Here is a 16813-nt window from a genome sequence, read left to right on the forward strand (position 1 = left end):
AGAAACAAAATTACAATCACAAACTGATAAAACACAGGGTGGTGGCATATTAGCATGGGTTTTACAAACTGCCATCATTGTTTTTGTATGTGTGCAGATCATAGTGTTATCAAATCATCTCTCTGGTTCAGTTTCTTATGACGCTCACCTGTTGCACTGCGAAGTCTGGCTGACAACTCAGCAGGGATCTCTAACATCCCCACATCCTGACAGGAAAACAACATATTACAGGAGAAAGAGAGAAAGTTTGGTACTTCAACATGACGCTGGTTTCTATTTTTTTTTTTTGATGAAGGATTTGCAGGATTTGTATGATACAGGATTATATCTTATCTCATTCTGTTGTTGCCTTACCATTCCTGGAGTGACAGATTTTGTCTTTGTGATTGCCTTTACTTTGTTCCTCTCTTGAAATTCCTGAAATTGAAGACATACAAACATACAAGACCAGTTAGTCAATCATACTGCTTGTTACTCTGTGATCAGTGATTTTATTTCATAATCTCAAAGTCATATTCGTCCTTAACCTGAAGCTTGTTGCTCAACCACTGGGTAACTCCTCAGGTAAGTTATCCTCTTATCATCCAGGTACACTCAACACTCACTCTGCCTGTGTGTGTGTTCAATGAGACCTATTCTTAGACACATGTCCTGTTATATACTCCTGCAACACCCACAGTCTTGTTGCTCCGCCTCGCACAACAGGCCACACAGTTCCAAGAGTCCAATAAGTACGATTTTGCTTTTTATCAGGAGGTTTACAGCTTTCAGAGAGGAGTTGCCTCCACACAGCAGGACAACGTCACTCAGAAATTATCAATGTAATCCAAACCACCCCATTCATCTCTATCCTTCCCAGTATTTAATTCTAATTCATCATTGCTTGGCCAGCTGGTTATTCTGCTGGACACATGTCTAATCTGTAAACAAAAGTGAGGTACACAGCTCAGATTAAACATTGGTGTGCATTCATATTCATACAGCAAATGTTCTTTCATCACGGCTTCACTTCAATACTCACGCGAGTTATCAAATAACTCAGAGACTGGTTCTCTACAAACACACAGGCTGCCCAACCCTGCTCTGCCTCTACATCAGAGGATTTACAATAACTGACCTTCCCAAACCAAACAATTGTGTCACAAATCATTGCAGATTCAAACACACCCTCTGGTTTGGTACTAGTTAGGGAAAATAGCAACAATGCTCTGACACAGTGCAAACACCTGCTAATTTGGGTTTGGCCATGCTCATACGGTACAGGTTCAGACATTAATGGACATTCATGGCGTTGATGATCCCCTGACTAGTGCCACCAGCAGCATCAAAGTTTTCACTTATCTAGTGAAATATGTTGACATCTAATACATCAATATCAAATTTGGTTCAGACATTCATCGTTCCCAGAGAATGTTTCCTAATGTATCCCTTGACTTTTTATCTTGGCCACCCGCAGGTTAAGTTTTGTTTTGAGTGAACCAGGGCTAACACAAACAGACAAACCCATTCACATCTACAGACCATTTAGAGGTTCTAGTTCAATCTAACATGACTGTCTTTAGATAAAGACAAAGACAAGACTGTAGCATCCAGAGGAAACCCACTCCAGACTGAAACAGCTATAACTACAGAATAGCCTGCCCTGTGTACCTAGACTTTTGTAATCGCAGATTTTGATAAGGGCTGTGTAAATAAACTTTATTACTGTTATTATTATTACACAAGAAGTTGGGGGACTCATGAGAGACAGATTTAGTAAAAAATGTCAGTGCCAACTGAACACTGTCTCCATTTTCAGAGTAATCACCATAAAAATGACATAATGCTTTCTGAGAACCTTCCTAAGAAATTACATAAATTACATAATTCCTATAAAGGGACTTTTTTATGTAAATAAAGTGTTACCTAAAAATGAAAAGTTTACTATATATGTTATTTGTCAAACTGCATCATTTATATTGTATCAGAGGTGGTAACTGACTGGCTGATGTCACTTTCAGCCCCAAATCCATCTGTCAAACTTTAATCCAAATCTTACTCTCTGTAAACACTTCTGAGAGTCCAAATAGGCCTGACAGAGCAGCTGACATATGCAGCCTGTGGGCAGGAGCCCGATAAATCCACTGTTCATAGTCCAAGCCTCATAAAACAATAACAGCAAATAAACTGACCGTCATTTCGCTTGAGATGTTTTACTAACAAAAAGAAGAAAACTGTGTTTAGTTTACAGCCGAGACAAGAAAAGAAAAAGAGATGAAACACAGGACGCACAGGACTCTTTTGATACCTGATACAGATAGTTTCCTTTACTACACTCCCTATTTTACATTATTTCCACAGTGCCAACTATTTCTCAAGTCAAATAAATGACTGAAAACATATGTTGCACCTGATCTGATGCAGTAGGTAAGAGGAAAAGAAAAGCAGCCTACCTGTTAGAGCTGAGGAGCTGGAAGTCTGACAGACAGGTTTCAAAGGCTGCTTCAAATTTCACTGACAGGGGTTGAAGTCCAAGAGTGTGACTGAGGTGTAAGCAGGGTGTGTGTGTGTGTGCGCACCCAAGTGACATGATTAATGCAAGCTCAGAGAGCTTGTTAAAGGAAAGGGATGAAATTATATAATGTGGCAGTAATCAAATGTCAACAGAGTTGTTGCCAATGATGAAAAATGTTTGAGAAAGAACACATCCAACAGATTGTATGAGAGCACAGCAGGTACCATCAATCATACATTTACCTCTGTAGCTTTCATTTTTCATGTTTCATGTTTTTTGGTCACTTAGGGGAATCAGAGCAAGCTAAAAACACGACATTGACATGTTAGTGCCTCAAAAATATGTTATGTGAAGTTGTTATGGCTATGAAGTTAGCAAAAAATTTTTATTGACATATCCAGCAGTTACAGAGCAACATTATCATTCATTTAGTGTCATGTTTTTGTTCATCTGGTGAATGTAACTCCAACACTGACTCTCTTAGCTCTATTTTGATCTCTGGCAAAAATATGTCTTTTTAGCTGCTAAATGTTCATGTTGCTAGTAGCTTTGCCTGTCTGCTGTTTGGTGCAGGTAGTGTAAAATTACTTCACCAGAGCTTTTTCTTTTGCAGTGGTTAATGAATTTGCAGGCTGTAAAACCAAAACAATGAGCTAAAAGGGGCTAAAATACCCTTAGGACCTCAAACTGCAAAGAGTGGTATCTTTCACATTCCATATAGTCATTTGATCAATTTTTATATAAAAACTATTCATCATTGCAGCTTTAAATGTCATTTTTGAATTTTCTAAAATTCTATTTACCTCATTTTTATGTAAAGGCAGACATCTCAGAGACAAGTGTCTCAAAACCTGGACAAATACATCATAAATTAAATTTAAATTGTAAAACTACATACAAAGCCAGATGCCACCAGAGGTAAGTGGGAAAATGTTTTTTTTTTTATAATTAGGATAAAACAACCCTTTAACTAATGCCCTTATAATAAGGTAAAAATTGCCAACAGTCTGAAACTGTATACAGACCACTGACAAAACTACACTTTGACCCCAAACATGGATGTACAGGTGTTATCTAGAGGGCGTGACCACATTTCTCCTATTACAACTCATATGCTGTTAAGCTGCTGGTATTGCTTAAGCAGCACTTAGAGCAATGATTTATTGCACAATAAACTCAGCAAATATGTTGTTGCCAAGAAACCCAGCCAAGGACTCTGCAGTCTCTCTTTCATATCTACCTTCCTCCAGTGGCGTCTCTTGATGGTGTTCCTGGTTATCATCATCACCGCCCAGAACTGAGTGAAGGACTGCTTCAGACGCTTGTAGTACTTCCTAGAAGGCAAGAGGGGGCAGTCATACACAAACATACAGTCATCCACATTTCTACATCAGTCACTATTCTCATTTCTATGAAGAGTCAAATGATTCTGCCAAAGAACAAAACAGGTAGCCCCCGGTCTGAAAAGTGAAGCCAATGTGGAAGTGCATTCTTTCTAATGACCAGCTGTGGGCGACTCCACTGGTTGCAAATAGAAATCTGATTGTATGGAAGTCTATGAGAAAATGACCCTACTTCTCACTTTATTTATTACCCCAGTAAATATTTTCCTAATGAGTTTATGGTCTCAATCACTAGTTTAAAGTGTTCTTCAATACAGCATGATGTCCATTTTGTAAAATATGGTCCCATTTAAAGTAAAATAGATGATAAAGCAGAGTATGCTTTAGGGTGTGATTATCTTGTGTTTGACAAGTCGCTACCACGGCTACAACGTTGATTACATAACGTAACCACGGCGTAACTCCAGATTTACAGAGTAAATGCGTAGCTGCAGCTATTTCACAGTGTGTTTTCAGTTTATGAAAGTTAATTGTAACATTTTGGTCATCTGAAAAAGTCTTGTTCAGTGTTTGGTTGTACTAAAAGACCCTCTAAGGAATCGGCTGTTCAGTTTTTCTGAGAAGTACATTTTGTTTGACTGACTTTAGGCCTATTTTTCGCTAGTGAAAATTAGCATTAGCATTACTAGAGTTAACCATAGACTGTAAATGCACCGTGCTAACCAAGCTAGCAGCTAGTGCTAGGGTCAACTCCACCCTCTTGTCCGAATCCAAGATGGAGACGGACGGTCAAATCCGTGGATGTATAAAGAGAAGGGTTAGGGTTCTCTTAAGGGTTCTCTTTATACATCCATGGTCAAATCGCTAAACTCGAGGCTTCAAAACCAAACAGCAGTTCACAAACCATAGTCCATATTTTTTACGGTCTATGCAACTAACACACAGTACCTTTCACCGCGTACCTGCTACAGCTTAAGTGTATGTGTACGTATATACGTTTACTTTGGCAAGCTGTAAATGCCACATCAACATACACCCCAGTTGAAAAAGATATCTAGGTATCGTATAGATACGCGTTGTAAGTGGAGTGCATGTTTACATTTGGTTTGCTGCAGCAAACGCCTACATGCCTACACACCAACATGCTTAACATGGAACTTCTATCAAGAAAGCTCATTGTGTTTTCACCACTATTCCACCAGGGGGCATTTGACTTTTTGTGAAAGGTGCTCGCTCCCATGTAGCACGCAGCCACTGTACACTATACTGAAAACACAGTTGTCCACCGCTCTGGAAATACTAGTGGGCAATAGTGAGTTCCATTACATATTATATATATAGTGGGGTACACTCTCGTCCTCTGCTTGAGACGCCCAGCAAAATTAAAATAAGGTGTTTATAAATATTGTTGGTCCTTCTAACTTCACAGTGGGAAGGGTTTGTGTTGTTTTGTCATTTAAAATATTCAGGCAAGCTGAGTCATAATTACTATCAGAAAATCTACAGTTCCTCTGGACAGTGCGTCTGCTGATATTCCTAAAATGAAAAAGGTGATGAAAAACAATAATGTTTTATTTTCCAATGATCTATATCAACTATAGGCAAAATGCAATGTTTCTGACCCCATTAGCTTGCAAATACTCTTGTGGTTTTGTTGTGGTCCTGTATAGCTCAGTGGTAGAGAACACAGTGCTCTATAATTGCTCTTATAACACCAGAATTAGGAGTTTGATTCCCCCTGTGACCATCCATCCTGAAAAATGATTCTAGTCATTCTGTTGTCAAGCATTCGATCTCCTAGTACTAGAAGTCCGCTATTGAAAAGCTAGCATATATTCCCAACGGTATCTGAACTTTTATGTGTGTGGTCTTATTCAGTAGCCTACCGATATCATTTATTTTACATGAAAGGTTGTGATGAGTCAACCTAAACTACATCTTTGGTTGTATGTGGATGAGACGTTAGACTGAGGTCCTGACTCACTTCGGTTGTTAAAGAACTCAGGATGTCTATCATAAAGAGTAGGGGGTTCCCTGACGTTCTTTGGCAATAAACCCACTCAGGTATCTGACATTATGGCCACTTAATCATCCCTCTTCTTAATTGGCTGACATCAATCCTTGTCTTCTGAACTTTTGTGCGTGTGAGTTGGTGCCTGGCACCAGTGTATGGCAGCAAGTGTCCCACGTCCAGGGTTGCTTGCGTGTTTGTCTGATTCCTCATTCCAATTTAGGTTTGGTTTCAAGTTCAGGCTGCAATTGATCTTTCCTAATGCTATAATGTTTTCCTCTTTGGCCAGGGAATAATGGCAATAACGTTAATATATTTTAATGGGCATAATGGACATTTAAAAATGTATTGTAATACTTGATAGATCCTGTACAACATCTTAACATGACTTATAATTAATGATAAACACTGAGAAAAGTAGCATTTTAGACTATGTAGCTAATGAGCACATTGTTTTACTATAACTTATGAATTATTAATAATGAAACACAACAGGTTATTTACTTATTGTGACAAAATAAACAAAGAATAACCTAGAATAAAGCCATAAATAGGCTTATATAACACAGATGTAAATAAACATAGCCATGCACATAAGGAATTATAAACTAGAAAAAAAATCAAAACATAGTTGCTGTGAATGCCATAAACTATATCAACCCTTTGATAAAATAGGGGTCCATCATTATACATGACGGTAATTGGATCCAATTTTTAAATTCCTATATCATCTATCAGTATTGTGTTCACATGTCATAGTCAATCTAGTGTATGTTTCATATGTTCAATTTGTTCTGCATAGATAATGCGCCGCTAAGTGAAAGTAATTCTGCCACTGGTGGCACAGTGTGCAGTTATTGGATCTAAGTTACATAAGTGAACAACCACACCATAAATTAAAATGATATTTGCCTGATTAGCCTCGCTCATGAATAGCTGGCACATTGTGTGCAGGCTCATGTTTCTTTGTGTGATAACAGAGACCCAGCAGGTGTAGTATACGGATTGCCAAGTGTAATCACACGCACATAGCAGATTACTAGCAGATGACTACCCATGTTGTAAATGTTATGTTGATCTACACACCCAATATTTCCACAGTCTTCCTCACAGTTGTTGAAGAATGTTATGCTGTGTACTCCACCCTGCTTCGTTATCAATAGCTGTTGTAGTGCAAATGATAAACGCACTCACTAGATGACCAATAAACGCACTCACTAGATGACCAACAGGTGATCAATGCTTGCAAGGACAATATCCCATGTTATTTGGATGTTTAAATTGTTACATGTTGTTTCACAGATGTGTAATTGCTTTCAAGTGTTGAAACTTAATTATTCCAGTTAACAAATAATTGGGATGTTTGATCACAAATACTTTCTGTTCTCACTTCCTGTTCTCACTCACAATTGATAGCGTCAGAGGGAAGATCATGTACCTCCATGCCAGCAACAACCACTGGGTTTCAACTGTTCTCCACTGCCACCTATTGGGCTATTAGCAGTCTAAGCATTACAGCAACATACTGCAGTAGCATATCCAATTAACTGTGATATTAAAACGCAGTTGGCTGTGTCTGAAAACCTTCAACTATGTGTTTATTCTTTACATGATGAGAAGAAACTCAGAGGCAGCGTCATTTTTTAGCCTCTATAGATACTGTGTGACTGCGCGTGCATCTTTTAGACTGAACAGCATTGTTTCCTTTTTCTTCCTTCCTTCTCTCCCTCCTTCCTTTAATTCTTTTCTTCTAATTTATTTCTTTAATGATATTCTTTCTTTAATTAATTTTTCTGTTTGTTTTTTTCTTTTATCCAATATCTTCTTCAACTGAAAATGAAAACACTTGAATTTAAATACTATTTCTACAAAAATCACATCAGAGAGCCTTCGTGCTCTGAGGTGATCATTTGGAAAGCGATCTGTAAGTTTTGAATCATGACTACATTTTGTCTCCTGGATGGAGAGATTTTGCCTCAGCTTTTATCGACTCTTCTCTCTCCTTTCCCTCCACTCTGTATCCATACCTGGCCTGGTGTCCTCGGATGTGGCTCTGGATGACGATGGCTTTCTGTTTGAAGAACCTGAAGTTCCTCCTGCAGAGGAAGCCCCTGATGTTCCTCTGGATGGTGACAGCAGCCCAAGTTTGAGTGCTGCTCCACTTCTCCTCCAGCTGCCGGTACAGAAGCTCCTTGAGGAACACCTAAAACAAACAAACACACACACATGATGACATATCGATTAAAAGCTTTATTTACTTTACTAATTAGTGGCATGAATGAGCAGTTTGGCACCTTGGTGAGTCCCAGCTGGTACTGTCCCTCCTCTGCATCAACCATGTTCAACAGAGCCACTGTATGCTCTCTGTCCGTCCCCTTGCTGGGGCGCTGGGTCAGCAACACGCCATACCTATCAGAAACACAGGCTGCTGAATAATGTAACTGATTTATGGTGCATGCATAAATCAGGGATCATATAAAACTTTAAGTCAGGTCAGCAATGCACACATGCATAATTCTGACAGTACATGAAGGCAGCATGGGGTTGGTGTGATTAAAGATAGGATTGGATAGCCTGGAGGATGGAGGAAGTAACAAGACTGTGGTCCACAGAATACAGAGTGTATGAAATCACACCCTCCTCATATTTAAGGATAGTCTTAATACTATCATGCCTGTAGGTACATTAAAAGAGTTATTAGTCGTCATAATTACCCCCTGCAGCCTATACCTCCAAAATACAGAAATCCATCTCAGGATACATATTGTGGACTGGTGGAAAGGGATGTGTCTGCCATACTATGTAAAAAGAAGAAATATAAAATGTGAAACAATCTGTCTAAGGAACAACGTGATGAGCTAAAGGCATTAAAAAATTACAAAACCTTGGTGGTGCAGAGTGCTGATAAACTGGTGGATGTCTCAATAAACTGTATCTAAGGGAGCTTCAGTGTGCAGACCTTCATCTGTCTTTGTTCCCCTGGAGCCTGAAGCCTGCATATATACAAATCTGGGTTGTAGTGTACAAATAGACAAGCCAACATTACTGCGGTGGCACCAGTCACTTGTAAATCTGTGTGTAAAACTGTAATGTATTTGAAGGATTTCACTTTCAACGTGCTTTTGCCAAGATATCTGTTGAGGAGATCTTGTAGAACCAGCTATCAGGAGAAAATATAGTCATCAAATGTCTTTAAAATAAAGGTTACAATCTACAAAACTCTAATTCAGTGTAATTTGGTCCAGTATTAACAGACAGCTAGACGTCTTTCTGGGCTGAGCTGTTATCAGTGGCTCCAACCACAAACTGACATTTTGAAAAAAACAGTGAGAGAGGGTGAAAGCCAAATCTGGAAGCCACAAACCTGTGCTCCATAGAATTAATTTTACTTTCATAATCAAGTCCTTAATTTGAGTATTATTCTAACAAAGGTCCAACATACCGCTCAGGAATTGCTAAAAACAGCTCTGCCTCTACCCTCCTGATCTCTGTTAGCTTGGTGCTAGCATTAAGTTTCTTGGCTGAAATTCCACTTTAACAGTATCATGTGTTTCAGATTTTACTTTAATGATGCCTTTCTTTTGATTACAATGACAGAAATGATGGCGTTTGATGATTAAAATTAGCAGCTAGCGAGTCATTCCTGCTGTGTTTAATATGCGACTCCACACAGCACTTTCACATCCAGACTGTGGAGGTCAGACAGAAGCTATGTTCATGTTATTTTTTCCCAAAGGCTGTGTCATTATCAATTTCACACTAGTGTTTTAAGACTGAAGAACTTCGACATTTATCTCTCCACTGTGATTAACCGAGACATCTCCATTTTCACCGTCAGTGGAAATGTCTTCTCTTCCCCTGTGACATCACAGTAATGGCAGCAGTGCTTGAGGCGCAACACATACTGTAAATCAGGTTTGTCTGCACAAGGGCGAAAAATAACATAGTCACGTTTTCTCTTTTTATTTGAACTTCACCTCTCTATGATTTTGTATATACCCACTACAAAGAATATGAATAAGAAAAAAAGTTCACATATTTGAGAGAAAGGCCAGAAAGAACTTAAAATTGTGTTTGAAGATGTAAATCTTCCCCTAAGTAGCTTCACCTCCTGTGCTCTCAATTCGTTCACACTCTCTCTAGATCCATAGTTCCTCAAAAGGTTCTTCCTCCAGTGGAAACCCCCTATTTGTCTTTTCACGGGACTATGGTTGATTTATCACCAGATTTATCCTTTAATTTGGTGAACCCTCCACAGGAATGTGCAAATGGAAGTAGAGTGGATATTGAAGGTTTAGGGTTGGATTGAGATTGAGATCCTGATGGATGTTTGCTACATTGAATCGAGTCATAGATTGTTGAAGTTCAGTACTTTGTACATCCTTCAAATCTGTAGCCAATGGTGGAACAGATCAGCAGTTTGGAGAGACAGCAAGAGGAAAAAGGGAACAACAATGGGAAACCTCCTTCTTTAAAGGATAAAAAGGGTGTTAAAACATAATAAATATTTTTGTCATGATGGATCAGGCAAGCACTGCGTATGTTGGTCTGCACCTCTCAATGAAGAGGGAGTACTGAATCCGGACTGGGAAACCCTCTTTCCTGATGTGGATGGTCTCCAGCATCCCAGCATGCCTCAGCTGAGCTGACACATAGTCCACATCAAAGATCCCAGGAAGCTGACAAAGAACGCAAGAGATACAAGGTTATACTGTACACTGCCGGCTGATGTTAGGATACTAGCTAATCATGTAAAGTATCTGGTGTTACCTTGACATAGTTTGGCTTCAGACAACGGATAAAAGTGGTTTTGCACCTGGGATTAAAGAGAAAAAACACAGACACAGGTGACTCATCAGGAAACTGGTTTAACCTCAGACCTGCCTGCAAGTCAAGAAAGGAATATCTTAAAAGAACTGAGAGTTAACCAACAGAGTGACTGGTATACATGTGGTTGACTGTATTTAGGAAACTGTATAACGTGTCATCTCGTAAAGTCTGTTGTAGAACTGCTTTCGGCTGATGATTCACACCAAATAATTCTCATATTTCTTTCCATGACATTTACTAAACCCACATTCTCCACAAACCACAGCTGTTTGATTCTAAATACATGCAGCGAAATAGTATCCCTTGTTGGCTTTCTTGTAATTAGGCAAGGCAAGTTTATTTGTATAGCACGTTTCAACAACAAGGCATTCAAAGTGCTTTACATAGAGCATAAAAGACATCAAGACAGAATAACATTAATTATTATACATATATACATATCATTTATATAATAATATATAAATTAATAATAATACTGAACTTTTCGTTCGTAGTGAAAATTAAAGTACTATAGTATTAATAACATAGAACACAAAACATAAAATAAAATAGAAATAAGAGTTAAGATAAAAAAAAAAGCCTTCCTTCCTTAGAGATCTCTCAGCATTGGTAATGACAGCTGTATGACAGCCAGCCCGGTCAGTGTGTTGGTACCTCTCCAGGCGGGTGGTGAGTTCAGACAGGGACTGTAGGAAATGTGAGGCAGCAGTAGAGGGCTGCTGGCGGAGGCCCTTTCCTCTCCAGCCCAGCTCTCTCTGCTGGATGTAACCATCCTGAACCTTCCGGAACAGCTCCGACACCATCTGACAAACAGGGCCGCACAAAGGAAACAGGCTTTTTATCTGCTTGTTTCAGTGAGTTTCATGTGTGTGCATGTGTGATTTTGAAAACCTTTACTGATTAAATTTTGGAGCAACCAATAGTTCATATTTATGCAGATAAAATATCCTCAAAACTGATTATTCTCATCATTTAGAACATTACTACTAATGATATGAGTAATAAAACATTTACACACAATGACATATGCATATATATGTTTTTTTAATGGGACTGTATTCTACCCTACACTGCCATTGGGCCAGGTCTCTCTTGCAAAGGAGACAATGTATCTTAAGAGACGTCCTTGTTAGTAAAGGTTAAATTAATAAAAATTACAAGAAAAGATGCCATGATTCTGAGGTCTGTATCTCATAATTTAATTACAATAAAAGATGAAATAATGAAATCCATTTCTAATATTTATGATCTTATAGTTATGAGAAAGGTGTTATTATTACAAGATGTGTGTCTCTTAGATATGAAAAGACATGTCATAGCCTCAAGATCCTTATCCCATTATTACAAGAAAAGATTCTAAAATTAAGAGACCTGTGTCTCATTATTATGAGAAAACATATCATAACTACAAGATTCTTATCATGTAATTATGAGAAAAGATGAGATGCTAAGTCATAATTATGACATACAGAACTCTTAGAGAAAGCTCAACACAGCACAACTTAAAAAACAACAGGGTTTCCAGGGAACATTAAAACCTGATTAACATGCAACTTGCTTCAACTCTTGTCCATAATTTTGTAAAATGATCTTTTAGTTGGGTTTGTAAAAGCACTCTCGATGGCATTAACCTATATGAAAGATGCTATTAAAGTAAAGTTTAATTGGTTGATACACAAACTTGTGTGATCTGATTATGTAATGTTGTTAATAGACATAATAATAAAGACATTAGCAGCACCCTGTATGTGCTTAATTGTAGTTGCTTCACCTTTAAGCGACTCCTGGCAAAAAGCTCCACCACTTCTGTCCTGAACTGGTCGTGATTCTTATTGAGGAAATTATGGACCTGGAGAAAGAGGATAAAAAGAGGTTTAAATACAGATATAAATATGTTGTACAGATATATACTGTATATACAGTATACTGTATGTCAGTGTGCTGTGCCTGATACCTGATAGGTGACAGCTCCAGCATAGTGATAGACAGTGAAGACTGGCAGTGGGTTCTTGGGCTTGGCATAGTAGGGGCTGTTACCATGGTGGTAGTGGCACTTCTGGAGGAAGGTGTGGTCAGTGGCCTGATGAACAAACACAGAGGAACAGTGATTATTTGATTAATTTATAGGTCAGATGTAGAACAACATGGAAACATTGTGTGATAACAAAGAATTAACATAAAAGCTCTGCTTGTAGCTTCTAGTGTTCACTCAAGAGTTGCACAATTTATACATTTTTACTTTCATACCAAATGATACCTTCCAGAATTAATAGCCATGGCCTACTCAAGTGTGATCACAACATACATGGCAAAGTAATGGGGTCATCAACTCAGCCACACACATTTGGTTTTTCCAGTGTATGCACCTGTGTTTTCTGTTGGATATGTGTGCGTTTGTGTACCTGGGGGAGGCAGGTCTGGTCGTCCAGTATACGGAGGATGCCATGTGGCCTGGAGGAGATCAGCTCCAGACAGGAGTGGAAGTCCTTGAGTGGCATCGGGTACCACTGGATCTGTTCCACACTGTACTCCTCCTGCAGGACACAAACACACACACACAAATCCCCAAATGTCCTCCCAGCTTAATATTTCTGTTTTGAACTATGTTGAGTATTAAAACATGTACAGCATGCTGGGACTATTTCTTGACAATCAACACTTAATCCATCAGCCCAGCACACAGCTATTGCACAGGATACCAAATATGGTTGATGAGAACAGGTTTTAGTTGTATCTCTCTCTACAGAGGCACCATGGTACCAAACATTGCAACATGTAAGACAATAAGATTCCAGGAAGCTGTACACTGTTACTGTTGTTCCTCCAGAAATACAGTAGCTATTAACTTAGAACAATCTATCAAGTCTGCAGCTGTAAATATTAATGAGCTGGTAATAATTGGATTTTCGTCTGGATGCCCTACAGCCCTTTTCCATAGCGTTAGTGGTCAAACAGCCAATCTGAGTGGTCTTCCTGATAAACTAAAGATGCAACATAGAGTCATGCTGGAAGAGGATAAGATCAAGAGATAAAGAACCAGAGGGATTTGTCACAATTTGGCAACCTGAAGCCAATCACAGTCCATCTGGGGTTATATAAGAGCTGAGGAACTGCACTTCTGGGCATTTTGGCCACTTTGTGCTGCCTGCAACTCAGAGTATTTGTGTACTGAGAGCTATCTTGTCAGGATTTAGTCCATAGCTGCTGGTGTATGTTGTTGCCAGGTTCATGTAAGAAGGGTAGTGCTGTTAAATTTCAGTTCACAATCTATACATCATCTTAAGTTATTGTTTTGTTTATGTTTTTTGTATTTAAGCAGGAAGCTCTGTGAGGCTGCCATTTTTGTTTCATTCTTTTCTCCTGTTTTTGAGTTGTTAGGGAGTTAGGTTTAGTGTTATCTTGAAGTGTTATCTTTATTTTGGTAGTTTAATATTGTGGTTTTATTTCTACTCAGGACTGGTTGGTTTGTTATTTTGGCCAAGGCTCTGCCTGAAGTTGAATTTAAGCTGACTCCTCATATTCTTCATGTAGTTTTATGTTACTCCTCTTGACCCACTTTTAAACACTTTATAAAAGGCGACTTTATGAGAGTGATCCCCTGAAGGTCAGTTGATCTTCATGTATCTATCCTACTTCCCACTGACCTGCTCCTGAGAGATCACCGCCTTGTTGACAAAGTGCTGCAGCTGCTCATTGGCAAAGTTGATACACAGCTGCTCAAAGCTGTTCACTCCCAGGTCCTGCAGAAGAAGTCCCATTTAATACCACAAGCACATTCTTATTTAATTCTGTTTTTCAGATCTCAGAACAGGCTGGATACCAACCTCGAACCCGTAGATGTCCACTATGCCCACAGTGCTGTCCATCTCTGTGGGACTCAGCCAGTCATTGATCTGCTCCAGTAACCAGTCAAACAGCACTGAATACAAGGCTTTGGCAATGGCATCTCTGTAAGAGAGGAAGAGGAGAGGAGGAAGCTGAAACACAAACCTTTAAACAGACACTCCACTGATTTTATACATCAAGATCAGTTTTGTCATGAAGAACACTACTCAGTGTATGAAAACAGTTGTATAATTTCTTCTGTGGCTCTGGAGGAGCTTTAACAGTCTGAAGCAAAATGTAGGATTGGTCTTGGAGATGATAACTTTAAAAGACATGAAGCAAGGGACAATGACACTATCAACAGCATTGTGGGAAATGTAAGATCCAGTGTTTTGGGATCTTGAAACATAAAAGAAGAAATATCAGTATCTGCTGCTTCAATTTTGAACATTTTTTTAATCTCTCACACTCACAAGTCCCATAGCTTTAGAATAACGCAACACCAACTTGCTGATTTTTCTTCTCTTTTTTTTGTTTTTTAAGAAATATACAAGTAAAAAAAGCATAAATTAATTCATATTGATTCTGTTTTTCTGTCTTTCAAGGTTTACACAGATCAGCCTGTGACACGTTTCTATCAAATGTAATATGTAAGTCTAATACAAATGATTTGAGTCACATAGCTAAAATAATTACAAACTGAGTGAATTCATAATACCATTGTAGTTTGACTTTAATGAGCCAAATTATCTTCATAATTAAACTGCTGGTTCAAAAGATGCTGTCATGGTCACATACTTTCATGCAGATATTCAATTTTTTGTAGTTATGACTACAAGATAAGATTTGGTCTCTTCTGTACTCCTCTGTAATATGATAGATAGATAGATATATAGATAGATAGATAGATAGATAGATAGATAGATAGAGAGTACATTTATTGTGCATTGTTTTCAGCTGCAGATTTATCTTCATTTGGTGCTCTATGGAATATCACCAGATTTAATACATCATCAAAAATGGAAGAAAACTTTTTCAAACAGAGACAATGAAATGTTATATGGTTTAAAAATATTGTGACTGTTTGCTCTGCTTACATTCAGCTTGCATCATTTGGAGAAATGATGATGACCTTCCCGCCCTTCTCTTACCTGGATTCTATGGCACTTTCCACAGACAGGGGGCAGTAGATCCTGTCGTAGGTTGTCTCCTGCATACAAGAAAGCTGATAAGTGTGTGTACAGATACATGCATGAATATGAGTGATAACTAATTGATAGATGCTTGAGAGGCTGCTGACTGTGACTCTGTGTGTGATGACGGTCTGCAGCGCTTCAGAGGAAATCTGCAGCAAGGAGCCGACCCTCCTGGCCTCAGCCTCACTGAAGATACGAGCCACTTCGAAGGACTCACTCTGAAACAACAACACCGACTGATGTTTGATACCAATGCCTGATAAGTCTGACTCTCACTCTCTCTCACACACACCTCATAGGAGCTGAAGCAGATGTTGCCGAGCTGCAGGATGGAGGAGAGGATGGCCCAGACGGTGGAGATCTGGTCAGCATGGAGACCAATGATCTCAAAGCACTGAACCAAAAGCTGGAAGTCTTGTTTGTCCTGCTTCCCCTTCAACTCACAGGCACCACCCTACAGGAGGCAAACAACATGAACAACATGTATAATGAGTGAAAAGGAAGGGAAAAGCACAGATGGAAATTGTTCTGTGTTCACTGATGTGTGATGTACTTGGTTTAGGTAGTAATAGGTCTCGGCTCCCTGCAGGTAAAGCTCCTGTTTGTCCCAGTCGTTCATACCTGCAAGCAGCTCATAGAACACATGGTAGTTCCTCTCTTCATTGGCCTACAGAGGAAATAAGACAAGAGCTCGACAGTGAAATCAGCTGGGTTCATAACTTCAGATTAATTACCGTCTACTTACAGCAAAGACTGTTTGCCAAGAACAAAAACATCATGAAACACACAGCCATGTTCAAATTTTGGTTGTGTGTTACACTCCATGCCAGTAAAGCACTAAAAGTCAATAAACAAGACTATAGTAAACAGCCATGCTGTGCGAGGTTCTGTGAGGCTTTACTTAAAAAGTACTCCACAGATTTAGCATTGTATTCCTATAACATTGTCAGACTCACAGTGGACAGTTTTGCTAAAAAAAAAAAAAAAAAAAAAAAAAAGAATTGATGCAGTAGAACAAGAGATATTACCCACAATGCAACTCAACTGGCAACAGTTTGGTTCAGAGATTTGAGTGTCTGGTAACCTCACTTCTTTCAGATTTTTTTCATTTCAA

General features: G+C 38.9%; 1 protein-coding gene across 1 annotated transcript in view; it reads right to left on the minus strand.

Annotated features, from left to right (window-relative positions):
- Nucleotides 1-16813, minus strand: part of myo15b (myosin XVB) — a 41425-nt gene that overhangs the window by 23235 nt on the left and 1377 nt on the right. Inside the window, exons 2-18 of the mRNA XM_042397715.1 lie at nucleotides 16253-16366; nucleotides 15992-16153; nucleotides 15804-15935; nucleotides 15655-15713; nucleotides 14503-14626; nucleotides 14323-14418; nucleotides 13081-13212; nucleotides 12633-12758; nucleotides 12450-12527; nucleotides 11333-11481; nucleotides 10619-10664; nucleotides 10403-10527; nucleotides 8143-8257; nucleotides 7876-8051; nucleotides 3735-3828; nucleotides 355-417; nucleotides 149-206 (exon numbers count right to left, since the gene is read on the minus strand). Of these exons, the coding sequence (XP_042253649.1) occupies nucleotides 149-206; nucleotides 355-417; nucleotides 3735-3828; nucleotides 7876-8051; nucleotides 8143-8257; nucleotides 10403-10527; nucleotides 10619-10664; nucleotides 11333-11481; nucleotides 12450-12527; nucleotides 12633-12758; nucleotides 13081-13212; nucleotides 14323-14418; nucleotides 14503-14626; nucleotides 15655-15713; nucleotides 15804-15935; nucleotides 15992-16153; nucleotides 16253-16318 (1801 nt within the window). The 5' untranslated portion in view covers nucleotides 16319-16366. The remainder of the gene's footprint in view (nucleotides 1-148; nucleotides 207-354; nucleotides 418-3734; nucleotides 3829-7875; nucleotides 8052-8142; nucleotides 8258-10402; nucleotides 10528-10618; nucleotides 10665-11332; nucleotides 11482-12449; nucleotides 12528-12632; nucleotides 12759-13080; nucleotides 13213-14322; nucleotides 14419-14502; nucleotides 14627-15654; nucleotides 15714-15803; nucleotides 15936-15991; nucleotides 16154-16252; nucleotides 16367-16813) is intronic.

Source organism: Thunnus maccoyii, chromosome 20, assembly GCF_910596095.1.
Source record: "Thunnus maccoyii chromosome 20, fThuMac1.1, whole genome shotgun sequence".
Lineage (NCBI taxonomy): Eukaryota > Metazoa > Chordata > Actinopteri > Scombriformes > Scombridae > Thunnus > Thunnus maccoyii.